At 46.0% G+C, this 26,440-nt stretch overlaps 1 protein-coding gene across 3 annotated transcripts in view; it reads right to left on the reverse strand.

The window, feature by feature from the left end:
- Window positions 1-26,440, reverse strand: part of NUP85 (nucleoporin 85) — a 28,139-nt gene that overhangs the window by 1,203 nt on the left and 496 nt on the right. For 2 of the 3 annotated variants that reach the window (XM_027518787.1, XM_027518786.1), the window contains exons 2-16: window positions 21,373-21,466; window positions 15,942-16,104; window positions 12,967-13,037; window positions 12,382-12,425; window positions 11,287-11,356; window positions 10,033-10,154; window positions 7,340-7,474; window positions 7,125-7,247; window positions 6,788-6,919; window positions 6,440-6,546; window positions 3,256-3,339; window positions 3,036-3,101; window positions 2,688-2,839; window positions 1,831-1,948; window positions 1,628-1,728 (exon numbers count right to left, since the gene is read on the reverse strand). In XM_027518787.1, coding sequence (XP_027374588.1) covers window positions 1,628-1,728; window positions 1,831-1,948; window positions 2,688-2,839; window positions 3,036-3,101; window positions 3,256-3,339; window positions 6,440-6,546; window positions 6,788-6,919; window positions 7,125-7,247; window positions 7,340-7,474; window positions 10,033-10,154; window positions 11,287-11,356; window positions 12,382-12,425; window positions 12,967-13,037; window positions 15,942-16,104; window positions 21,373-21,466 — 1,582 coding nt within the window. Of the gene's footprint in view, window positions 1-1,627; window positions 1,729-1,830; window positions 1,949-2,687; window positions 2,840-3,035; window positions 3,102-3,255; window positions 3,340-6,439; window positions 6,547-6,787; window positions 6,920-7,124; window positions 7,248-7,339; window positions 7,475-10,032; window positions 10,155-11,286; window positions 11,357-12,381; window positions 12,426-12,966; window positions 13,038-15,941; window positions 16,105-21,372; window positions 21,467-26,091; window positions 26,269-26,440 lie in introns of those variants that run through there. The other variant, XM_027518789.1, reaches the window with a different exon arrangement.

Here is a 26,440-nt window from a genome sequence, read left to right on the forward strand (position 1 = left end):
CTCATCAGCCAACGAGACCAAAAGGATTCAAAATCCTTGCTTAAAGGGGGCTCCAGAGAGCCAAACCTGGGAGAATATAAGCATCAAAATGAACGAGAGATATGGTTGATAATAGACTGAATAAAATAACCCTCGAGGCCATGGCTGATATAAATGAAAGAATAAACGGGAGGAGGGGGAATTCCATATAGGGGAATGCCAACTAAAACACAGTTTTATCAGCAGTCAGGAAATCACCAGTAGTTACGAACACTAGTGGGTCAAAGTCTGAGGAAATTTAAATAATACCGAAGTACAGCTCCATAGATTAATAAATCTGTTTAATAAATTTTAGAGGAGACCCCTGGTGGATGCTGCTTTAACCAGGTGATCAAGGTGAACTCCACTAAGGGAGTTCCTATTAACACATCCCCTCAGTGGAATTCCTGCCAAGTATATAACCTGAGGCTGTTCATGAATAAACCTAAAGTAAGAATATTCTACAAGAGAGCTGAACAGACTGCAAAAACATCAAGGTTAAGGAAGACCAACAAAGGCAGAGGCATTAATGAGATTCGAAGACTACATTCATGACAAAGGACTACTGGGACAACATATGGACCAGGTGAGAGTACTGTGTCAGTGCTGAACCTCCTGATTTTCGTAACTGGTTAAGAGAATGTTCTTATTCTTTAGGATATACATGCTCAGATATTTAAGGAGGAAGGGAAACAGTGTCTCCAACATACTTTCAAACTATTCCCAAAAAACCTGACTGACAGAATAAAACAAATGAGGCAAAACATAACTGGTTAACTTGGTAAAGTGTGTAGGGCAGTCTCTTATTCCTTACACTACTTTCACAATTTCTAAGTTTCAAGTTACCAGAAAATGTTACCAAAAAATACGCTTTGCAGAGACCACACAGGCTCCTGTGTATTTTGATCTGTTTTTCCCCGCTTTGGTCATGCTGCACAGTATGTGGGCTCTTGGTTCCCCGACCAGGGATCAAACCTGAAGTGGAAGCATGGAGTCTTTTTTTTTTTTTTGAGATCAAAAAATTTTAATACCATAGACAATTTTATACTGTTTGAAAATGTAGATGAAATAGGTACTTTCCTAGGGGAAAAAAAACCAAACTTATCCCTTAAAAAGTCACATCCTGACGACTTTAAACATCAGTTCTTCAAAACCTAAGACTAACAGAGTAAGACCAACCAGAATAACGAGAAGCCTTGAATTCCCAGAGAAGTAACCCCACCTTTCTCAATGGTACGTCTCCATATTATACAAGTACCATATCTGGGCAAATCTACCGAAAACTTTGCCATCTGGCGACAATCTTACAGATTTGAAACAGAATCCCAAGCAAGTTCCGGGAAAACGTTGCCGTTTGGTGACAACCTGTGACAGAATCCGCCCCTGGTTTGAGGTTCGTGACGCGTGGGCAAACAGTCTGCAGTCGGCCCGCAAGCAGCCCCCGCGGAGGGCCCAGAGGCCGGAAGAGAGCATGGAGTCTCAACCACTGGACTGCCAGGGAAGTCGCTCAGAGTTCTGTGTGTTTTGGACTGGAGAAGTCTAGAACTTCTGTGCAAGTCCATATCTGTGCGCTCGTGCTGAAGGTCCAGGGGACAGCTCAGAGACTCACCCAGGAACGTCAGTCGATCACTGAGCATCATGGCTGGCCCCAGGTTGTCAATGAGGTCCAGGTCAGAGAAGCAGCCTCGCTCACAGTAATCCCTGAGGAACCTGCAAGGCCAGCCCAGAAATGACAGCAGCAGCCCCAGGCCCCCTCCTCAGCCCTGCAACTTCGCAGGCAGCACCCGGGAAGCACACAGAAGGGGAGCCCACCTGTCTGATACCAGCGTGGCAAAGGCAGCGTCTTTGGCTCGAATGCTCCAAGACAGCGCAGAGCCCAGACGATTGTTGCGGACCGCCTTCATGGCCAAGACCTTACAGATGCTGCGGACTTTGCAGGGAAAAGAGAAAAGGCAAATCGTTTACCCTACAAATCACTCCACTCCCAAACCCTGCTGAGATAGGAGCAGCCTTCCCACCGCCTCTGACTTTTATGTGGCTTCTCTGTGGGCTCCAAGTACAGCTGGGCAGCAGCAACTAGGAACTGTGAGGTTTATAAATTGTCTTCTGGCCTCGTTAACCGTACAACCCACCCTGGTAGGCTTTGGTTTTGAGTAGGTTTCACTTCAGGGGTAGCGAGAATATTTGCAAGGCTCCCCACATATCACACGTCATTATCTGTCCACATGCTGAAAATCCTACCAGGCTTTGGGTCCTGAGTGCTGTATGCTTTCAGGGACGGTCATGAACACGCAGTGCCTCTGGGAAGAATAACTATTTAGGCCTGTACCACTTGACAGTGAAGGGGGAAGAGACGGGGCAAACTTCATCAGCATCTCCCCGTGCTCTTCCTGAGTCACCTCCGTCCTGCATCCCCCCAAGCCAGCCTGAGCCAGCAATGGCAACCCCCCGGGACAGGACAAACCACGGCTGCCCCAGCCCAACCTCTGGTTGGAAGCACGAGCATAGACGTGGTCAGGACCTTAACAGGCCGCGTGCCCGACTGCTTCTAGGTCCCAGTGGGTCCCTAGCTCTTCCTCCCCCTGCCCCAGGGATTCTCCAGCGCTCTGGCTCACCTCCTGGCAGCTACTGCCCAGACTCTCTGAAGGCTGGGAGGAGAGTCCACTCACCTTGCTCCGTCATCTGCCGCTGCTCGCAGACCCGCAGTACCTTGAGGGCTTTCTGCTCCGTGGTCAAAGGAATCCGCTCAATATGCAGCTCGAGAGAGACCCGGCCCAGCTCAGGACAGTGGTCACAGTAGTCCACACCCAACTGCCACAGGCTGCATGGGTCCGAGGGGGACAGACATGAGGGCCTGGCGAGCCCAGAGGCTGCCCTGGGGCCAAGAACTAGCCTCCAAGGCAGCTCCTCCCCAGACCCTGTGCTGTCAAGGAACCAGACGAGATAGAACCCCGTCTGGCACAGGCAGTGCCTGCTGGAGAGCACCCTGCTGCCCCTCAGCCCTGCGGCCTTCCTACCTGTGATGAGCAAAGAGTCCTGAGGCATATTCCAGCAGGAGGAACTCTCTCATGTTGGATCCAAAGCTGGCAGAGAACAGACCACGAGACCAAGGCTCCCAGGCTGCTCTTCAGGGCCCCCTTCAGCAGCCCAACCTCCCTCCGAGGCATTCCGGTCACCCCACCCTCAAGGGCCTGGGTGGCAGCAAGCAGAAGGCAGGCATGGCCACGGCGTCCTTACTAGAGGTTGTGCGACTGCAGGAGCTTGCAGTGATCCAGCAGGTCTGTCAGATGGGCCACGAACCACCAGTTGCTCAGGGCGATGCTACGGGTTCAGATACCAAGGCAAGAAGCAATGTCAGGATGAGCTGCCACAGCCCGCAGGTGTGGAGCATAAGCAGGAGCCCCACACCTCCTTTGCTGTGAAAGGAGGGGAGGGACAGTGGCAAGCTGGGCTCTGTCTGCCCGCTAGGTGGGGACTAATAACACACTGAGAAGGACATTCAACCCCAGAACAGCAGCCAGCAAGACGTTTCACTGGAGAATGTCACACAGAAAAATAAAATCCAGGGACCCAATGAGATATAGAGAATGCAGATACAGGGTAAGGGGTAAGCAAAGGACGAAAAAATCGATGGGATTTGATTCTTGATGAGACATGGAATTCAAAGAACTGTATCTGTGTGCATTTGGATTGCTGTTTATGTTCTGTTAACATCTCTCACTGCTGCATAGTTTTGATTAGCATATTTTATGAACACAATTATATATACATGACAGCACTTTAAAACCACCTTGTAGTGTCTATTAATACTTTGTATAAAAATTATTTTTGCTTGATTACATGACTGATTTTATTGGATATGTAATCTGACACATAACGAAGGTCTAAAAGTCCGTCCCCAAACCACATTTAATCAAAACCCAAAATCATCTCTAGCCCTTATTAAAAATGACATTTTCTAGGACCCTCTAAATGTTCCAGATGTTAAGTTTTTTTACATCACCAAATTTTGTAAACTCACTAGCATTTTGTATAGAATATACTAATGCACTCACTGCAGTGTGAATACACCATTTTGAGTTACATTTTTAATTTATTACTTGGCATAGGCCTTTCTGTATCTGTATATAATGCTTGAGTATTTTTTAAATCTTGGGAGAGGGAAAAGCGCCTTCAATGCTGCTAGGGTGAAAAATCCTGCTCTCAGGATATAAAGAGAGTAGGGATTGGTTTACACTGAATGACTGACTGAATGGGCTGTCTGCCCTGCCTTGGGGCTGCTGTCTTCCTGTGAAGTACATGCCAGCTCCCCTTTTCCTTTTGCTGGATGGCAAGAATTGGCAACTGCAACCCACAAGGGAAGAAATCCAATTTTTCCTCCAGCTGTGGATACGCCAGGCAAACACGTGGCCCTTCAGCAGGAGCTGGTAAACTGTGGTCTCCCAGGGCCTCCCTGGGATTCCCTCATGGCTCAGACAGTAAAGAGCCTGCCCACCATGCGGGCGGCGTGAGTTCAATCCCTGTGTCAGCAAGATCCCCTGGAGAAGGAAATGGCAACCCACTCCAGCATTCTTGCCTGGAAAATCCCTTGGACTGAGGAGCCTGGCGGCTATATACAGTCAATAGGATCACAAAGAGCCGGAGACGACTGAGCGACTACACTTTCACTTTCAGGGTCTCTCTGCTCTGCCTCAGGAGCCGTCTGCCCCACGGCCTGGCATGGTTGACATGGGGGTCATCAGGTACCCCCATAGAAAGCTCCCTTCTGGCTGAGGAAGGGTTCCCTCATTCCCCCCAAGAGGAGTGAACAGCTGACACCACACCTGAAGCTCAAGGCTCCTCCACAGCACCAGCCCCCCGGCCCACCCCAGACAGAGGTGCCACTCTCCCCTGGGAAGCGAGCTGGGGCCTAACCGGAACAACCCGTGAGAAAGCAAGTACTCAGGAGACCCAGATCCCACCCTTCCTCGTCCAGGAGGCCACTCTCTCTCTGAGGATACTTCAGCCCTTCTTTCAATTAATGGGCAGAGGTCCCGGGACCTGCTTTTCAGAGTAGGGCAGGAAGAAGCTTACTGGTCAGGAAAACCCGAGCTCCTAGATTCCCAGCTAATGGAAATACCTCGATTTTTTCCCTGCCTGCCAGGGCAGACGGATGCCCAGACTGAGGGGCTGCAAGTCTGATCATTCCTCCTTCAAGACTGGCAGGGCTGATGCGTTTTTCAGTGGCGTTCATTAGCGCCATGCCTCTTCGTAAACTTCTTTCTCTTTTCCTTCTACAACCACTGAAAGCAGCAAGGTGCTTTACCTTTTTTATTGTCCTTCCTTCCCCTTTAGCTCAAATCTGTCTTGATCCTAAAATCCCAGATGTGGCTTATGAAGGAGGCCCTGGAGGAAATAACCCACTGCCTGTAACAGACAACACATTCTGGAATGCCTATTGCTTTGAATTATAGACAGAGACACTGACAAAGCTAAAGACTGGTGTCTGTGCCTCTGGGAGCCACACCCACTGATCCTTCACTGCAGATACGATCCCTCGCCAAAACCAGCTGAGTTCTGTAAGTTATCTTCCAGTTCCAACCAGTCCCTATTTTAGAGGTTTGTGAAAAGAATACGGACACAAACCTTCCTTTCTCCAAGTCTACCACCATTTTTTGAATGGTGGACCTTGGCTTTCTTTCTGCCAAACAGGAAGAGCAGGTAGCATGAGTGGGGTGGGGGTGGAGGGTGGAAGCGGGGAGACATTCCCACTGCCCAGATTCACTAACAAAGAAAAGATCCAGTCGAGGTCAGTGAATTCGATGCCTGAGCAGGGCCACCTGCCCGTTCCCAGCCTTCTCCCTCTGCACAAGGAGGGAGGGGGAGAAGTTCTCTGACCACAGGTGGGGATTCTGGAAAGCTTTGCTTTGGATTCATTGTTTCACCCTCCCTTTCCTGCCTTGCTGAAGGTCTGGGGAGAGATCTGGGGAGGGGGCTGATGTAGAATCTCTGCTCCGAACAGACCCAGCCTCATGTGGTGGTGTGGTAGCTCCTGGCTCACCAGAGAAGTGCTGTCCTGTAAGGTGGCTGCATGTCCATCAGGTTCCAAGAAATAAGCTGGCTGGCTATTTCTGGATTTTAAATACCATAGTTATTTCTTGCAATATTACTTTAAACATCCCTGAAGTGGAAACTGTTACAGATACAGGAGCCTGCAAGCCTCAGGAAGGCCCCCAGGCTCGTCCAGAGAGAAGACACTGTCTACCTAACGTGGCTGTGGCGGGGGGCACGGGTCTGTGGGAAGAAGGCTAAGACACCAACAGGAAGGAGCAGGACACTCTAGAAAAGGACGGAGGTGATGGGCATACAACACGGGGAGCGCACTAGGCACTGAGCTGAAGCCCTGAGGTGCTCAGCGTGGTGGTGGTGCAGCGGGTCCTACCTGCACTCCTTGATCACTTGGTGGATGTCAAACTCGAAGGCGGCCATCAAGATGTTGTCCAGGGGCTCCGGGCTGCTCTCACCTCCCAGAAACAGGTCAAGGCTGGACTGTGGAAAGGTGGTGACCCATTCAATCCCTAGATGGTGGCAGAGACTCAAGGGGGCAGGCAGGGCTGCTGTGTAGGGGACCCTGGAGAAGGGCAATGGGGTCCTTCAAATTGGGCCCAAGGAAAGCCCCCTCTGTTCCCCAGGGAGGGTCAAGTCAACCAGGCCACACGGTACAAGTGACCCGGCAGGGAGCAGAGCCCCGGATGCCGACTCCCCTCCCCTCCCGGAGGAGCTGAGGCACCTGGGCGTAGAGGTGCAGATCCATGGGCTTGACCGTGGGCTGAGAGTATAGCAGCCGCGTCACCAGGAAGTGATACCAGTTACTCAGCAGCTCCTTGTGCTCCAGCAGGGCGGCATCATCTCCCAGCAGGACCTGAGAAGAGACGCTGTCCCTTAACTCTGGGGACACTTCCCCGTAAGGCTCCTCATCTCAGCTGGAGCAGCTGAGTCAAAAGCTCACTCTTCCCCAACAGGGCCCATACAGAGCCCCGTCTGAGGAGGAGCTGCTGCTGGGCTAGACGCCCAGGGCCCCAGGAGGAGCTGGCTTGGCCCCTGGCCAGGACCCGCTCCCCGCAGACCTTGCAGAGGGACTCAAGGTGGGGGTTGGAGGCGAACGTGCCGTCCTGGAGGTGCCGCTCGCATTCCTCGTGCCAGTGCTGCCACCTCAGCTCCAGCTCCGTCAGGGTCTGTGTGTTCCCAGGCTGTGGGAGAGACGAGGACGGGGCGGTCACCATGCCAGCCCCTCACGCTCCCTGTATGAACCCCTCTCCGCGGCCTGGGTGGCTCCACATACGCTGAGAATGGGCATGGTCCTCATCAGGTCCCCCAGGACTCGGCACATGCCTGCAGAGGTGGGGTTGCTGTCGGCTTCCTTGGAGAGCATCTGTCGCGCCTCGTCCAGCCGGCCCTGCAGCACCAAGGTGGTCACCTGGGGGACAGCAAGAATACAGCATCCAGGCGGAGGCTCAGCAGCCAGTGCCCCCAGCCCGCTCTGGCCTCCTCGTCCCGGAGAAGCGTGGTGGCTCCTCCCTCAGAGGTAATCTGCCCCACCCAACCTTCTAGTTTAACCTGCCCCAAGCTTTTCGAACTGCATGTTGTTGTGTCCCACTGCAGGTATGACTGCCTTTTTAAAATGAAATAGAAAATAAAAATTACCAAAGTGCATCAAATAAAGCACTGATCCGTAAAAGTTTCAATTAAAAGAAAAAGTTCTAGTTCAAATACTGGGTTAGCCAAATTTGGTTCAGGTTTTTCCATGCTATTTTATGGCCTGGGTTCAATACCTGGTTGGGGAACTAAGATCCTGCAAGCCACGGCAAAAGAAAAGGAAGAAGCAGCCAAGGACACACGTGCTGCGAGTCCCACCCCTCCCTGATCCGGACACGCACGTCCTATGGCCAGTGGCCCCACCTGGCCCTCGGGCACCTTAACCTGCCTCACCGTGAGCGCCGAGTCGGCGCCAGCCCACCAACCCACATTCTTCTGTTTCTTACACATCCAACTCTTAGCGAAGCCTATCACTGTACCTTTAAACTGCATCCAGAATCGAATCACCTCTCACCACCTCCTCCGCTCAGCTCCCACCCGCGTCCAAGTTACCATCACAGCTGCCTGATTTAGGACCTGAGCCTCCAGACTGGTCTCTCCGCTCTGCTTTTGCTCTGTTCTCAGCAGTGCAGCCAGAAAAGCCTTTGAAAACCTGAATCAGGGACTTCCCTGCTGGTCCGGTGGCTAAGACTCAGTGCTCCCAATGCCGGGAGCCTGGGTTCCATCCCTGGTCAGGGAACTAGACCCCACACGCCACAATGAAGAGTTCACACGCTGCGACTAAAGAGCCTGCGTGCCACAGCTAAGGCCCAGCACAGCCAAACAGATACATGTTTTTAAAAAGAAAAGAAAATCTCAGTTAGATCACAATGTTCCTGTGTTTGACTCTCCAATGTCCTCCTTACCCCAGCTGACTCAGGAGTAAAACGGGAGCTCTACTCTGTCCACCAGCTAGGTCATACCTTTATCTCCTTCAACTAACCCAATCAACAGCCCTGTGGGACAGGTGTTACACTCTCCAGGCTACAGATGAAGAAACTAAAGGCAGTTAAGTGACTCACTAGAGCTCACAGTTGGTAAGAGGCAGAGCTGGGATGCTAACCTGGGCAGCTTGGCACCACAGGCCCTGTTCTTAGCATTCAACTACCCTGCCTCTCTGGGGCTTTCCTGGTGGCTCATTGGTAAAGAATCCTCCTGCTAATGCAGAATATGCAGGTTTGATCTCTGGGTCAGGAGGATCCCCTGGAGAAGGAAACAGCAACCCATTCCAGTATCCTTGCCTGGAAAACCCCATGGACAGAGGAACCTGGTGGGCTGTAGTCCACAGGGTCCCAAGAGTCAGACAGGACTGAGTGACTAAGCACCACCACCACGCTGCCTCTCTAGGAGCTGAGCCCTTACCCCTCGTCACCTCCTCAGGTTCCTACTCACAAGCCACCTCACAAGGGTGCCCTTCCTCGACTTTAACACTCCCAATTCCCCTCCCCTGCTCTTTCTCTGCAGAGCACTTCACTTTTACATATATTTTACTTGCTTCTTTGTTTCTGTCTCCCCACCCAGAATGCAGGCTCCGTAAGGGCAGGCATCACTGCCTGCTCTGGTCCTGGTTGTCCGCTCAGGGCCCGAACACAGCACCACTCAAATACAGAGACTGAATCACACACTTAAAACCTAGGCCCGCCCATTTCTGAACAAAGCCTCTCCCCTCACCTGCACAGATCTCTGAGCACCCGAAGGCCTCAGAAACAGCCTCAAAGACAGCAGCTCTTTACCTGAATTTCAGATGTTATAAGTCTCCAACATTCAAGTCAATCAGCAACCTCCTCCCTGGTCGCTCCAAACTGGGTGATAGGTCAGTACAGGTGAATGGAAAAGTACTGCTCTCCCATAGAATACACACACACGCACTGACTTTCAAACTGACCGTCCAAAATGACTGGGACCATCAATGTCTTTGTTTTTAATAGCTTTCCTGATTGCAATGTACATCTTATAAACATTCACCTGTTTAAGTGTCTAATTCAGTGAACTGGAGTAAGTTTACGGAGTTGGGCACTATCATCACGACTCAGCTTCAGAACACATCTAACACCTCAAAACAGCCCTGGGCTCACTGACATCAAACCCCTACCCCAGCACCTATCCATCAGCTTTGCGTTGTCTTCACCAAGTCTCATTCTTAGATCCACAAAAAGATCAAAATTCCCTTCTCACTGTGAAGTCTACAAAGCATTATTTTTCTTACATGAAAACTTAGTTCAAAACTCTCCCACGGAGCAGGGAAGAAAACACCTCCCTAAGCACGTCTCCATGATCACAGACTCAAAGAACCACACGCACGTGGGCTCAGCAGGGAAACCCTCAGGCCAGCCCAGGAGCACAGGCCAAAGAGGATATGAGGCGGAAGGCAGGGAGGCCCAGCACACACGAGGGTCTTACCAAGTTCCAGAAGCTCTCGTGTTTGCTTGGATTCTCACTGCCCAGAACATCTGCCGACAAACTGTCCACCTCGCACACATGCAGTCGGACCCAGTCAAGGAGGTACAGGAGGAGAGGGCCGGCTGGGAGGAAACACACAAGCAGTAAATTCCATTTGCCCGAAGTACAGAGTGTAGGGCAGGCGAGCCAACTATGGAGAAGTGGTCTGTCCCTCTTCAGTGAGCGGGCGTGTGGTCCTGACCACAGGGCTGAGCTAGCAAATGGACTTTTGTGGGCTTCTGTGGACTTCTGCCAGGCAGCTCAACCTTTCACTGAATCGTCAGGGGGGCTGAACATGAGACCCAAACCTCACCACCCTGACCACCCCCAGCTTCTTCACAACTACACAATACTCAGTGACCACATCAGTAATGACCATAAGGGGATGGTACTGACTAGGTGCCAGGTACACAACCATGATAAAAAGATAGCAACAGTCAGAATCTACTGGAGGAGGCGAGCAGACAACCAACCAATTCAATTTCAAGCTGCTCAGTGCTTGAGCAGGAGTATGAATAAAAAGCTGTGACTGCACAGAGACTACTAATACACGCTTACAGATAATAGTAAATATAAACCATTAGAAGAAGCAAAAAGGTCTGCAGCCCCTCCACAGAGAGCCCACTCAAGCCAGGATACTGTACTGACCACAATCAAATTCAAGATCAAGGGAATAATTCAGAGTGGACGCATGAAGCTGTAGGGTTGCCCCTGACCCAATCACCGACAAAGGAAGTCTCTACGGCACTCTGCCTTCCACCACCTAATCCTGCCTCGTATCTGTATAACGTTTTTCTTCTTAAACTTTTAAACAACAGGAACGTACTGTCTCGTGCTCTAGGAGGCTGAAAGTCTGCGGAGCTGGGAAGGCTGGTTCCCTCGGAGGCTGGGGAAGAGCCTGCACACACCTCTCCCGAGCTTCTAAAACTCTGTAAAGCTCCACCAGTCCATGTTATAAATATGCACCACTCCTTTCGCACGCTAGTTTAATATCTGTTACTTCATAGTTTTTAGGGGTCACCTGCCTACAACTTAAGGTTTTCAGAGGATACTCTGACTCTCTTTGCAGTATCTTACAAAAACACAGGCTTCTTCAGGCATCCTGTAATACTTCCCAATGCTTATATTGATGAAAAGCAACAAAAAGCACATTCTAGGCAACAAAACACTCATCACAGCACAGGACAGGGTAGGGGGACACCTCTGCCACCTCACCTGGGGCTACTTCGATAAAAAGAATCTCACAAAGGTTCCAAATGAGCTCCATTGCCGACAGAATGGAGACCTAAGGAAGGAACAGAGGCCAAGTTTTGACTGAAAACATTCCTAAGATTTTTTTTCCCTAGCGCTAAGAAACAAAGCAGAGCTTGAAACACAGGATGGTCGTTCATTAACTCAACATTTATAGACTGTTCCTATGGTAGGGTTCCCCACAAGACAGTCAGAGAATTTTAGGGGGTGGGACACACAATAATAGTTTCTGTTTTAATGGTTGTGGTTTTAGTTTAACACGTGTTAGAAAAATGTAAGTAGCTCTTTACACCCATGATCTTGATGAATATTATAGTTTAGGAAACAGCTCTTAGTAAAAAGGGAGAAATGATTTTTAGAAAAATATTTAGCAAATAATATCATAATATACAGGTACAGCAAAAATTAACGATGTTGATATTCAAGGGATTGATGTTTAGGAAACAGTCTATTAAAAAAGTAAACCCAATGTAAGACTCCAAAATAAATCAGCTGTGGACCCTGACCTTAGGAATATGCAATACCCCTATCATCCTTCTTATACAATCACAGAAATTTATACCTTAACCATAAGGAAAAATAAATGGTCTGATGACTTCAGAGATGGGTGTACCAGTCCCTACTGACTACTGAGTTTGAATAATATCAAAATTCTAACCAAAGAATGAGAATTCTTTAAGTCACTTTCCAATTAAAATGCAACACCCTGCCATTTATAAACACTGGCTCACTGAGTAGTTTATGAGACTACCCAGTGGTTCTAAACCTCAGCTCACTATCTCAGGTGACACACTGTGGTCAGGATTTATATTCCCCATAAGAGCTGAAGACTCGCACAAGTGTTTATCAAGCACATCCTTGTGTTCCAAAGTGCTAAGCCTTGAAGAGGGCACCAGGAGGTTCAAGATGATTCTTACCACTCCAAGGAGTCGCCTGTCTACCTGGCAAGAAAACAGACGTCTGCAGTATCAGTGATTACAAAGCCACCCCCGCTGGCTACTGAGGACTCAGAAGGACATAAATGGCGCTGGTACAACACAGGCGGCCCCACCCCCTTACCTGGCTGCTGAACTGGCGGCCAATGGCTGAATCTTTATCAGCAACTGACAAAACACAAAGCATTTCAAGTGAGCAATGTAACTCGAGTCTTACTGTTAGAGCTTCACAGACAGGCACTACGGCTTGTGCCTTCTGATGACCACCCGTTTTCACTGCAGATTTTTTTGAAACATGCTTCATATCTCTGTTGTACATCAATGATCTCAAACCATGGCCCAGAAATGACAAGTGGCTCTTTCAACTACAATGTGGCAAACGTAGAGACCACCATGCTATACGAGATTCTATCCAGCACCTACGAGTCATATGGCTCTCAGGGTTATGATAACTTTCAATCACCAAGATCAAAGAACTGGAATGTAATTGTCAAAGGTCTTTAATTTGGCCCTTTAGCCTCATACCTGCTAACATAATATGTTCTAATTTGTTCTAAAATGTACTCAAGACAACTGCCAGAAAATTACAGATTATGTAAGATAGGAAAGTAAGTTTTAAACTAGAATGTCAATCAGATTTTACCTTGTAGTACTTATAGCCAGATAAATACTTCAATTACTCACACACACACACACACACAATACTTACCTGCAAATTGGTGCATTTCCTCCATGCATGCTCTTATGACTGATCGGTAGTTTTTACTCACTCGAACTAATCTACAAAAGATGAAATGGCATACAAGATGAACCTGGAACAGTTTGTGGTGACAAAAAATAAGGAACATCTTGTGATGATAGAAACTATCAAAAAAAAAAAAAAGATAAGCTTGCTGACAGACAGGAGGCAACATGAAGGAGTTCCTCATGGCCAAAGCTAAAACAACTTGAGCCACAAAATAAACAAAATACCATATAACCCAGGGACTAAAAGAAATATCCATGAGTCCACAAGGATATTAACTGTCTCAAATGAGACCCACTAATGGATCCTAAAATTAGTGGTTGAAATTTGAGGAGAAATGGGATTTTCATAGTCTCAGAGTTTTTCCCTCAAATACTTACTAGTTACAAAGGGAAAGATGATAACTTTATAGTACAGAAACCCAGTAGAAACCACATTAACCAAGTGATCAAGGTCAATATAAACATAATAAAACATCAGCGTCATGAACCTCATGATGTGATGATGTGTGAGGAAGGACATATCACACCACTTCTGTGGTATTCTTGCTAAAAATGCATAATCTCTGCTCAGTCATGAGAAAACCCAGGACAGTTCTGAGGGACGGTTTCCAAGATAATTGGTCAATTATCAATTACTTTTTTCAAAAGTCATAAGGCCATGAATCAGATTAGGGAGAAAAAAACTAAATGCAACCTCATTTGGTTGCAGAAGAAAAAAAAGGACATTAGTGGAAAAAATGGTGGAACTGAAATAAGGCCTTCAGGTTAATCATACTGCATCAACATTTAAGTTTCCCGGTTTAAATACCAGTAATGTGGTTATACAAGATACTAACATCAGAGAAGCTGAATGACGGATGTACAGAAGTCTATTATTTTTGAACTTTTTCTGTATGTTTAAAATTATCTCAAAACAGAGTTCTTAAAAAAGCAAAGAGCAGAACAAAACAAACAAAAAAGGAACTGGCTATTAGTTACCAAGATATAGATCCTTAGAAAGAAACATTAGTTCTAAATGAAGAGACCTAAATGCTGCCTACTGGCTCCATTTACTTTTATTTTCTAGCTCCCTTTAAAGATGAACAGAAGGTACAATGGGGCCAGCAGCAGCTGAAGCAACTTGCACACACTCTCACTTAATTTTTCAGTCAAGACTCAGTCCCGAATAAATAACTCACCTGGCCCAAAAACAAGATGATATGCTGACCCCCACGCACAAAACAAGAGCTACCATCCCACCATTAGAAGGACATTCACAAGATCACTAATTTATTTAATTCAGCAAATATTTAAAGGCACCTACTATATAGATGAATGAGGGTATCTGGGAACAGAAGGCCCACATAAACAAGACAGGGTCCCTGCCTTCAGGGACCTACAGGACTTCTGACATGCTATGTCAATATAGATTCCTCTGAGTTACCACTATCCTGTACCAGAGCCTCTTGTCAGCAGTGATCTTTCATAAACACACAGGCACACACACATGCTGACCAGGGTATCCTCTGGGGTGATTCATCTATAAAATGCTTATCAAGGAAGTAAAATACTGTGACACTGTGGTTTATAAGAAGAAATAAAACACTAATCTTCATCCCTAATCCCTGACTCACAGCTCCTAAAGACTTTGTAAATTCCTAGATGACAAGAGCACCAGCAGCATCTTTTGTTTCAACTCTAGGTAGCTCCTGGATGAGGACTGATCACCAGAAAGCCCAAGCCATATTAGAAATTGAAATTATCAGCCCTGTCCCTGACTTCCCTGGAGAGGGGAAAGGGCCATAAATGGAGATAATAATTGATCATGCCTACATGAGGAAGATTCCATAAAGTCTCAAAGGCAAGGGGTTTGGAGAGCTTCCAGGTGGGTGAACACATCCGTGTACCAGGATGGTGACACACCCCAGCTCCACAGGGACGGGGTTCCTGCACTTGGGACTCTTCCAGACCAGGCCCCACGTTCATCTTCACTTGGCTGTCCATCTGGGTCCTTTCTCATATCCTTTAATGAACTGCTAAACTTGTTTCCTTGAGTTCTGTGAGCTCCTCCAGCAAATTTATCAAACCTGAGGTTACCATGGGAACCTCTGATTTATAGCTAAGCTGAAGAGCAGCTGTAGGTAACCTGGGGACCCACTATTTATGACTGGCATCTGAATGGGAGGCAGTTTTGCGCGATAGAGCCCCTAATTGACGGAATCTGTTGCTATCTCCAGGTAGGCGGTGTCAGAATACAGGTGACTTGTAGGACACCCGGCTGGGGTCAGAGAACTGGTTGGTGCATGAAAACTCCCATACATTTGATGTCAGAAGGGTTATGAGTGAAACACAGGAAAAACGTTTTGTTTTTCCAACACAAATATCAACGTTATCTATTCCCTAGACATATGAATGGACACTAAGAAAAACCTAACACAGGGGCTCTCAAACTCCACTTGTACTTAAGCCTCACCTAGAGACTTTAGGATCCACCCCTAGAAATTTTGGAGATATGAGGTGAGGTCTCACAAACCATACTTCGACCAATTCTAGTCTATGAACAATGCAAGTTTTCTGGTCTCTTCCCAAAAAAATGCCTTGAAAATAATTCTTTAAAGACAAAACAAAACTCTCAACAGGGGGACCTCATTCAATGATTCTCGGGTGCTTATCTGGCCTAAATTTTATTCTTTGGAGGGTAAATGAAGTAGGAATAGAAACAAAGAAAGCTCATCAAGCAGCCAGCAAGTCAATTGGCAGCCATTCAAACATTCTCTGTAGGACTTCTCCATCCGTGACCATAAGGACTTATACTGCCCAGCAGAGGCCAGAAAATCAAACACAGAGTCCCATATTTCTCTAGGAGGTCCATCCATTGTGCAAAAGGAAAAGGATGCATTTCACTTGGTTTTTCAAAATTTAGTTGTGGGAGGCAGCACTTATCAGCAGCCAACTTACTGAGCTTTTCTGGATTTTCCAGTCAACTCTTCTTCAATTCTTTGGAGGCCCACGAAGATTCCATGGGATTCATTGAAGAGTTTTCTCAGGATTTTGGAGTAAACATCTATATCCTTTCGGATGATATGGATAAAGGGGCAACCTGCCACCATCTCTGATTTTTCTGAAACAGGAAAAAAAAAAAAATTAACATCTATCACCATCATCGTCATCAAAGCACTCTAAAAATTTTAATTGAGTAGCTAATTACAAAAGCTTCAGCTTCTTTGCTACTGATTTCATGATATATTATTTATCCACACATGAATTTTTATTTTTACTTTTTTTGGCCATGCAGCATGTAGGACCTTAGTTTCCCAACCAGGGCTTGAAACCATACCCCTGCAGTGGGAGCAGAGTCCTAATCACTGGATAGCAGGAGAAATTCCTCATATATGAGTTTTTAAGTTTTTATTTATTTTGGCTGTGCTGGGTCTTCGTTGCTGCTTGGACTTTTCTCTAGTTGCAGGGAGCGGGGCCTACTCTCTAGTTGCGGTGCCCGGGCTTCTCTTTGCGTGGCTTCTCCTACTGTGGAGCACGGGCTCTAGGGCATGCATTTCAGTAGTTGTGGCTCACTGGCTTAGCAGTTGCAGTTCCTGGGCTCTAGAGCACAGGTTCGAGTTGTGGCACACTGGATTAGTTGCTCCATGGCATATGGGATCTTCCTGGACCAGGGATCGAACCCATGTCTCCTGCATTGGCGGGTGGACTCTTTATCACTCAGCCACCTGGGAAGCCCCCATACGTGAATTTTTTTTTATGTTTTTTTAATTCTTTATTGAAATATAATTGCTTTACAGAATTTTACTGTTTTCTGTCAAGCCTCAACATTAATCAGCCATAGGTATACATATGTCCCCTCCCTTTTGAACCCCGCTCCCATCTCCCTCTCCGTCCCACCCCTCTAGGTTGATACAGAGCCCCAGTTTGAGTTTCTCAGCCATAAAGCAAATTCCTGTTGGCTCTCTATTTTACATATGGTAATGTAAGTTTCCATGTTACTCTTTCCATACATCTCACCCTCCCCTCCCCTCTCCCCATGGCCATTAAGTCTATTCTCTATGTCTGTTTCTCCACTGTTGCCCTGCAAATAAATTCTTCGTATATACATGTTAAAATATGGTATTTATCTTTCTCTCTCACTTCACTCTGTATAATAGGTTCTAGGTTCATCCACCTCATTAGAACTGACTCAAATGCATTCCTTTTTATGGCTGAGATGATATGATCACTCATCTAAAGCCAAACATCCTAGAATGTGAAGTCAAGTGGGCCTCAGAAAGCATCACTACAAACAAAGCTAGTGGAGGTGATGGAATTCCAGTTGAGCTCTTTCAAATCCTGAAAGATGATGCTATGCAAGTGCTGCACTCCAATATGCCAGCAAATTTGGAAAACTCAGCAGTGGCCACAGGACTGGAAAAGGTCAGTTTTCATTCCAATCCCAAAGAAAGATAATGCCAAAGAATGCTCAAACTACCACACAATTGCACTCATCTCACACGCTAGTAAAGTAATGCTCAAAATTCTCCAAGCCAGGCTTCAGCAATACACGAACCATGAACTTCCTGATGTTCAAGCTGGTTTTAGAAAAGGCAGAGGAACCAGAGATCAAATTGCCAACATCCGCTGGATCATGGAAAAAGCAAGAGAGTTCCTAAAAAACATCCATTTCTGCTTTATTGACTATGCCAAAGCCTTTGACTGTGTGGATCACAATAAACTGTGGAATATTCTGAAAGAGATGGGAATACCAGACCACCTGATCTGCCTCTTGAGAAATCTGTATGCAGGTCAGGAAGCAAGAGTTAGAACTGGACATGGAATAACAAACTGGTTCCAAATAGGAAAAGGAGTATATCAAGGCTGTATATTGTCACCCTGCTTGTTTAACTTCTATGCAGAGTACATCATGAGAAACGCTGGAAGAAACACAAGCTGGAATCAAGATTGCCGGGAGAAATATCAATAACCTCAGATATGCGGATGACACCACCCTTACGGCAGAAAGTGAAGAGCAACTCAAAAGCCTCTTGATGAAAGTGAAAGTGGAGAGTAAAAAAGTTAGCTTAAAGCTCAACATTCAGAAAACGAAGATCATGGCATCCGGTCCCATCACTTCATGGGAAATAGATGGGAAACAGTGGAAACAGTGTCAGACTTTATTTTTCTGGGCTCCAAAATCACTGCAGATGGTGACTGCAGCCATGAAATTAAAAGACGCTTGCTTACTCCTTGGAAGGAAAGATATGTCCAACCTAGATAGCATATTCAAAAGCAGAGACATTACTTTGCCAACAAAGGTCCGTCCAGTCAAGGCTATGGTTTTTCCTGTGGTCATGTATGGATGTGAGAGTTGGACTGTGAAGAAGGCTGAGCGCTGAAGAATTGATGATTTTGAACTGTGGTGTTGGAGAAGACTCTTGAGAGTCCCTTGGACTGCAAGGAGATCCAACCAGTCCATTCTGAAGGAGATCAGCCCTGGGATTTCTTTGGGAGGACTGATGCTAAAGCTGAAACTCCAGTACTTTGGCCACCTCATGCGAAGAGTGGACTCATTGGAAAAGACTCTGATGCTGGAAGGGATTGGGGGCAGGAGGAGAAGGGGACGACAGAGGATGAGATGGCTGGATGGCATCACTGACTTGATGGACTTGAGTCTGAGTGAACTCCAGGAGTTGGTGATGGACAGGGAGGCCTGGCGTGCTTCGATTCATGGGGTCACGAAGAGTCGGACACAACTGAGCGACTGAACTAAATATTCCATTGTGTATATATACCACAATTTCTTTATCCATTCATCCGTTGATGGACATCTAGGTTGCTTCCATGTTCTAGCTATTGTAAATAGTGCTGCAAACAATGGGATACATGTGTCTCTTTCAATTTTGGTTTCCTCAGGGTGTATGTTGAGGAGTGGAATTGCTGGGTCATATGGTGGTTTTATTCCTAGTTTTTTTTTAAGGAATCTCCATGCCGTCTTCCATAGTGGCGACATCAATTTTCATTCCCACCAACAATGCAAGAGTGTTCCCTTTTCTCCACACCCTCTCCAGCATTTATTGTCTGTAGACTTTTTGATGAGGGCCATTCTGACCGGTGTGAGGTGATATCTCATTGTAGTTTTTATTTGTATTTCTCTAATAATGAGCGATGTTGAACATTTTTTCATGTGGTTGCTAGCCATCTGTATGTCTTCTTTGGAGAAATGTCTGTTTAGGTCTTTTCCCCACTTTTTGATTGGGTTGTTTTTCTGGTGTTGAGTTGTATGAGCTGCTTGTATATTTTGGAAATTAATCCTTTGTCAGTTGCTTCATCTGCTATTATTTTCTCCCATTCTGAGGGTTTTCTTTTCACCTTGCTTATAGTTTCCTTTGCTGTGCAAAAGCTTTTAAGCTTAATCAGGTCCCACTTATTTACTTTGTTTTTATTTCCATTACTCTAGAAGGTGGGTCACGGAGAAGGCAATGGCAACCCACTCCAGTACTGTTGCCTGGAAAATCCCATGGACGGAGGAGCCTGGTAGGCTGCAGTCCATGGGGTCGCTAAGAGTCGGACATGACCGAGTGACTTCACTTTCACTTTTCACTTTCACCCATTGGAGAAGGAAATGGCAACCGACTCCAGTGTTCTTGTCTTGAGAATCCCAGGGACGGGGGAGCCTGATGGGCTGCCATCTATGGGGTCGCACAGAGTCAGACACGACTGAAGCGACTTAACAGTAGCAGAAGTGACTTAGCAGCAGCAGCAGGAAGTAGGTCATAAAGGATCTTGCTTTGATTTATGACATATGTGAATTTTTATACGCAAATGTTTACTCTTAGACTTCATCCCTCAACTCACTAGCATACTCTGTAAAGACATTTCACCTCTATCCATTGAAATATACTAGGAAAAAAAAGGAAACCACTTAATATTACCCTATGTAAACTCAATAAATAAACCTACAGCTGAAGTTTTACAAAATGTCGAAATAAATATTCTTTTTATATTACTTTTTATTGCCATTACTCCTAAAACAAAGAATCAAGGACTAAACTATTTTGCAACAGTGATGAAAAGGCTCTGTAATGATAAATTATAAACCACCAACTTATGGAAATTTCACATACAGCAGCTTCTCAAATAAGTTGTGATAATGTTCAATGGCTTGTTGTGAATGTGATTTCAATAAATAAAAAAAGAAAGAAAATCCTGAGTTTCCAACAATCAAGGACAAGCTAGAAACGTTGATAAGCTTTCCCATTAAGCAGGGAAAGAAGCTGTTCAGACACAGTCACAGAAGTTTCTCTTCTGAGCAACTTCTACCACTCTACCAAACTTGAGATTCTCAATACCAAGATATCCCATAGATATTTGGCAACATCAGGGATCATTTCAAACTATAAAATAAAGAAAAACTACTCTGCTTAAAAGTTACATGAGGGGCTTCACAGGTGGCACAGTGGTAAAGAACACGCCCGCCAATGCAGAAGACACAAGAGATGAGAGTTCGATCCCTGGGTCAGAAAGATTCCCTGGAGAAGGAAATGGCATCCCACTCCAGTATCCTTGCCTGGGGAATCCCATGGACAGCGGAGGCTAGAGGGCTACAGTCCACAGGATTGCAAAGAGTCAGACACTACTGAGCATCGGTGGTCTAGTGGTTGCAACTCCATGCTTCCAATGCAGGGGTCATGGGTTCAATCCCTAGTGAGGGAACTTACATCCCACATGCCATGCCAAGTGGCAAAAAAATTTAATTAAAAAAAAAAATCACACGAATTGCATACTACCTTAATTGTATGACCTTCATTAGCTCAATGTGCTCCCAACAAAAGAGGAAAACCTCTATACTTAGATAAAGAACATGACAAAGATTCACAAAATAATCCTTTCAACATTTCCTGAGATTTCTCTCTTGAAAAGGAGAAAGCAAAATCAAGTATCAAGATGTTGATTTTACCTTGCTCCTATAGGGAGTCTCAATCGGAAAGGTTAAGAGCCATGTCTGACACCTGATGGAGCTTAGAGGACAAGTTATTTTGTTCACAATGAAAAAATGAAGGTAAGGGCCATGACATCGGACAACATTCATAGTGAGGGGACCACTACAAAGAGAATGTAGTCACTCAGGACAAAAAGGGAAACAAAAAGCTTCAAGCTTTTAAGTATAAAGAAAACCTTCTTTAACATTGGGAAGATCATTGTTAACTTTTTTCCCCTGGACTCAACATCTGCCAAGTCTCACAAATCAATGAAAATCTTAAACAGCTAAAAAGTTTCAAAAATGAAAATGGTACAAAATAAGTTCAATTGTTTTCATATCTCAGGTAGTCAAATCTGAGAGAATAAAGAAAAAAAAACAATTGTACCAACACAGATAATCTACAAGAGAAACAAAAAAACCTACCTTTTTTATTGAAAGAGGTTTCACACACCAGCATCTCCCCTGGACCCCAGTCAAAACACATTTGCTTCTTCTGGGAATTCACTCCTGGAATCCACTAGTAAAAAAAAAATAAGGCACAGAAATTGTTATTCTTCCTAAAGGCTTTGCTTTCAATTGACTTGCAAGTATAATTCTAGTAATCAGTGGTAGTAGAAGTTATTAATCTATAAATCTATAAATACAACTGAGTGTGGCTGAGATGAGCCCAGTCTGTTAGACCCTAAATGAGCAAGAGAGTTGTTAGGCACCTTGACCCAGCCTGCCACTTCTCAAGTACTGATAAAAAGGAAAGCTACCCCCTAATCAATTATTATATGGTAATTTAGTGATCTGTAGTTCAGAAAAAGGGCAGTTAAAAAAATTAAACAGGAATTGAACCGCTGTTACTCACTAAAAAGACCTCCAATCCCCTGGCCTCTATGTCACATCTTAATGGTGCTTTATTTTTTTCTCCAACTCAGTCACACCAATTCCTCTGAGTCTCAGCTTCATAAATCCAACTGCATAATCCACCCTTTTTGAGTTATCTAACCTCCAGAACTATATCCATAAAATCAAGAGCCAAAACAGGAACTTAATCTATGGCTGGACACGGGCCTTCTGTAGTTGTGGTGCTCGGGCTTCTCACTGTGGTGGCTTCTCCAGTTGTGGCGCACAGGCTCTAGAGTGCATGGGCTTAGCTGTCCCGCGGCATGTGAAATCTGCCTGGAACAAGGACTGAGCCCGTGTCCCCCGCATTGGCAGGTGGATTCTTATCCACTGAACCACCAGGGAAGTCCCAAAACAGGGACTTCTGATGCTCATTCCCAAACCTCATTCCACTCCCGCAGTAGGACAAAGCCTTCCCCAACTGTTAGGAGCAACCCTTGTAATCCTCTGTGTTCCCTCATGACCCACTGAGGTCATGCTAGGGGTAAAGAATCCACCTGCCAATGCAGGAGACACAGGTTTGATCCCTAGGTGGGGAAGATTCCCTGGAGAAGGAAATGGCAACCCCCTCCATTATTCTTTCCTGGAAAATCCCATGGACAGAGGAGCATGGAGGGCTACAGTCCATTGGGTCACAAAGAGTCAGGCACAACTGAGTACATGCATCTCTCCTATACCCCAGCAATTCCACTTCTAGGTATTTATCTGGAAAGAACCAAAAAGTGAAGTGAAGTGAAGTGAAGTGAAGTGAAAGTTACTCGTCATGTCCGACTCTTTGTGACCCCATGGACTATACAGTCCACGGAATTCTCCAGGCCAGAATACTGGAGTGGATAGCTGCTCCCTTCTCCAGGGGATCTTCCCAACCCAGGTCTCCCACATTGCAGGCAGATTCTTTACCAGCTGAGCCACCAGGGAAGCCCTTAGAAAAAAAAAAAAGATAAGAACTATAACTCACATTTCTTAAGAGTCCTTGACCTAAAAAGATAATACCACTGGTCTAGAAAAACTACTCAAGATTAATCTCTTTGGATCCACACTGAAACATTCCTGAATCTGCTAGTTACTAACTGGCCTTCACGAGCCTTGATATATTCACCCTGCTACAAAAAGCGACGATAGTTTTCAAGGTTATTCATCAGCCTCTTGAGAGTGTGTATCAGTTCAGTTCAGTCGCTCCGTTGTGTCCGACTCTTTGTGACTCCATGAATCGCAGCACGCCAGGCCTCCCTGTCCATCACCATCTCCCGGAGTTCACTCAAACTCACGTCCATGGAGTCGGTGATGCCATCCAGCCATCTCATCCTCTGTCATTCCCTTTTCCTCCTGCCCCCAATCCCTCCCAGCATCAGAGTCTTTTCCAATGAGTCAACTCTTCGCATGAGGTGGCCAAAGTACTGGAGTTTCAGCTTTAGCATCATTCCTTCCAAAGAACACCCAGGGCTGATCTCCTTTAGAATGGACTGGTTGGATCTCCTTGCAGTCCAAGGGACTCTCAAGAGTCTTCTCCAACACCACATAGAGCAAGCTTAAAGAGCAGACTAACTCTCAAATACAGACATGACTGAATTCAAACTTTCATTGTTGAGGTTCAGATTCTAGACAATGGATGATGCCCTTCTGAGAGGCTGTGTCCACAAGGCCAACCTGGTCTTCCTACCTGGTCTCCCCAACACCAATGTAAAGCTGGGTTGTCACAAGTCAGTCATCACTACTGGGGGCAAAACTCAGCTTAGACTGTTTTCATTCCATTTGTAAATGCATGCCTAATTGTCATGGTTCAATAGCAAGTAGCTCTCCAGGGTCGCATAGAGTACTGAGAAAGTTTCCCCATCCAAAGATTCTGACATAAGTAAAGGAGGGAAAAGCAAGATAACATGTAGTCTGAAAAAGTCCCAGTGATTCCAATAGTCTATTTTTCCTCCCCCAAAACAGTGACACAGTCCTTGATGGATATTTAGCATTTAAACTACTTCACATATGCATTAAAAGTTAACTTTCTATAGGATATAGCAGTAAACTTTATAGACAGTAACATCCCACATTCACTGCTGTTTGAGATCTCATGTCTCTTGTCTAGTTAGCTTTGAATTGACTTCTATTTTCAGTTTTTGGTTTTGTGACATACTGCTTTGCAATTTGATGGCTTCAGCAGAAAGCTGAAGGCATTTCAACTTTCTAAAAAGCAAAAATATAAGGTCAAGCAGCTTGCTGTTTAGCAGGGCTTACAGGTTACCAAGAGCTAACAGATGCAAAACAAGCCTAAATAGACAGACGGAAATATTTCCTAGTCAGGGAAGTCAGGGAAAGCTTTTCTGACAAAGAGGCTGCTGGAGCTTGTACGTAAAAAAATGTGTGGGATAGAAACCCGAGAGAGAAGAGCATCCCAGATGGGGGAAGGATAGGTATCCCTCTTCTAACAGCCATGAATCTCCTTCTAAGCATCATATATCATCCACATCTGACATACTTTCCTGAGAGTTCAAACAGACGTGAAAGCAAACAGAGCAATGAAAAAGCAGGATATTCTCCCAAGACCTAGTAGATGCTGAAAAGACCAAGAAGAGATTGAAAGAATACATGGAAGAACTGTATAAAAAATATCTTAATGAACCGGATTGCTACAGTGGTGCGGTTAGTCACCCAGAGTCAGACATTCTGGAGTGCAAAGTCAAGTGGGCCTTAAAAGAAGCACTGCCGTTAAAGCTAGTGGATGTGATGAAATTCCAGCAGAACTACTCAAATCCCTAAAGGAGGATACCATCAAGGTTTTGCATTCATTATGTCAGCAAGTCTGGAAGACCCAGCAGTGGCCACAGGACTGGAAAAGGTCAATCTTCATCCCAATTCCCAAGAAGGGTAGTACCAAAGAATGTGCTAACCATTGGACAATTGCACTCATCTCACATGCTAGTAAGACCATGCTTAAAATTTTGCATGCTAGGCTGAAGCATTATGCACACCAAGAACTTCCAGATGTCCAAGCTGGGCTTAGAAAAGAAAGAGGAACTAGAGATCAAATTGCCAACATTTGCTGGATGATACAGAAAGCAAGGGAATTTCAGAAAAACATCTATCTCTGCTTCATGGACTACCCTAAAGCCTGTGACTGTGTGGATCATGACAAACTGTGGAAAGCTCTTAGAGAGATGGGAATACCAGACCATCTCATTTGTCTCCTGAGAAATACTCCCTGACTGGCAAATATTTCTGTCTGTCTACTTAGGCTTATTCTACACCTCTTAGCTCTTGGTAACCTGTAAGCCCTGCTAAATGGCAAAGAAGCAAAGTTAGAACCCTGTATGGAAAAACTGATCGGTTCAAGATCAAGAAAGGAGTATGACAGGGCTGTCTGCTGTTACTGTTTAATCTATAGGCTGAGTACATCATGAGAAACGCTGGGTTGGGTGAGTTACAAGCCAGAATCAAGAGAAGCAGGAGAAACATCAACAGACTTAGATATGCGGATGATACCACCCTAATGGCAGAAAGTGAAGAGGAACTAAAGAGCCTCTTGATGAGTGTGAAGGAGGAGAGTGAAAGAGTCGGCTTAAGGCTAAATATTAAAAAAAAAAAAAAAAAAGATCATGGCATCTGGCCCCATTACTGCAAGACAAATAGAAGGGGAAAAGGTGGAAGTAATGACAGATTTCCTCTTGAGCTCCAAAATCACTGCAGATGGTGACTGCAGCCATGAAATCAGAAGACAATTGCTTCTTGACAGGAAAGTGATGACAATCCTAGGCAGTGAGTTGAGAAGCAGAGACACTGCCGACAAAGGTTCATGTGGTCAACGCTGTGGTCTTCCCAGTGGTCATGGACAGTTGTGAGAGCTGGACTGTAAAGGGAAGACCGCCAAAGAATTGATGCCTTTGAACTGTGGTGCTAGAGAAGACTCCTGAAAATCCCTTGGACAGCAAGGAGATTAAACCAGTCAATCTTAAGAGGTCAACCCTGAATACTCACTCGAGGGACTGTTGCTGAAGCTGAAGCTCCAGTATTGGTCATCTGATGAGAACAGACGACTCATTTGGCAAAGTCCCTGATGCTGGGAAAGATCGAGGGCAGGAGCAGAGGGCGTCAGAGGATGAGATGACAGGACAACATCACGGATAGAATGAACCTGAACTTAAGCAAACTCTGGGAGGTGGTGAGGGACAGGGAGGCCTGGCATGCCGCAGTCCATGGGGTCCCAAAGAGTCGGACACGACCGGGCGACTGAACAATAGCAGTCTCTCAAGAGAACTATACCTGGTAAACCTTGGGCGAGCTCAAGCAGAAGCCAAGCTCACGGGGCTGCGACGTGAAGCTTTGCTGCTGTTGTTAAGTCATTTCAGTCGTGTCCGACTCTGTGCGACCCCATAGACAGCAGCCCACCAGGCTCCTCTGTCCCTGGGATTCTCCAGGCAGGAATACTGGAGTGGGTTGCCATGCTGGGAGAAAAAAAGCCGTACAATACCCCCGCCTGGCTCCAACCCGCTCATTAAAGCTTAAGCCCAAGAGGAAAAGCCAGAGAAGCAGGGAGGTCGGGGAGGCAAGGGATGGAAAGGAACAGAGTTAGGAGGGCGGTCTCCAGGGCCAGGTACTCCTCAGAATATAG

This window comes from Bos indicus x Bos taurus, chromosome 19, assembly GCF_003369695.1.
Source record: "Bos indicus x Bos taurus breed Angus x Brahman F1 hybrid chromosome 19, Bos_hybrid_MaternalHap_v2.0, whole genome shotgun sequence".
Classification (NCBI taxonomy): Eukaryota; Metazoa; Chordata; class Mammalia; order Artiodactyla; family Bovidae; genus Bos; species Bos indicus x Bos taurus.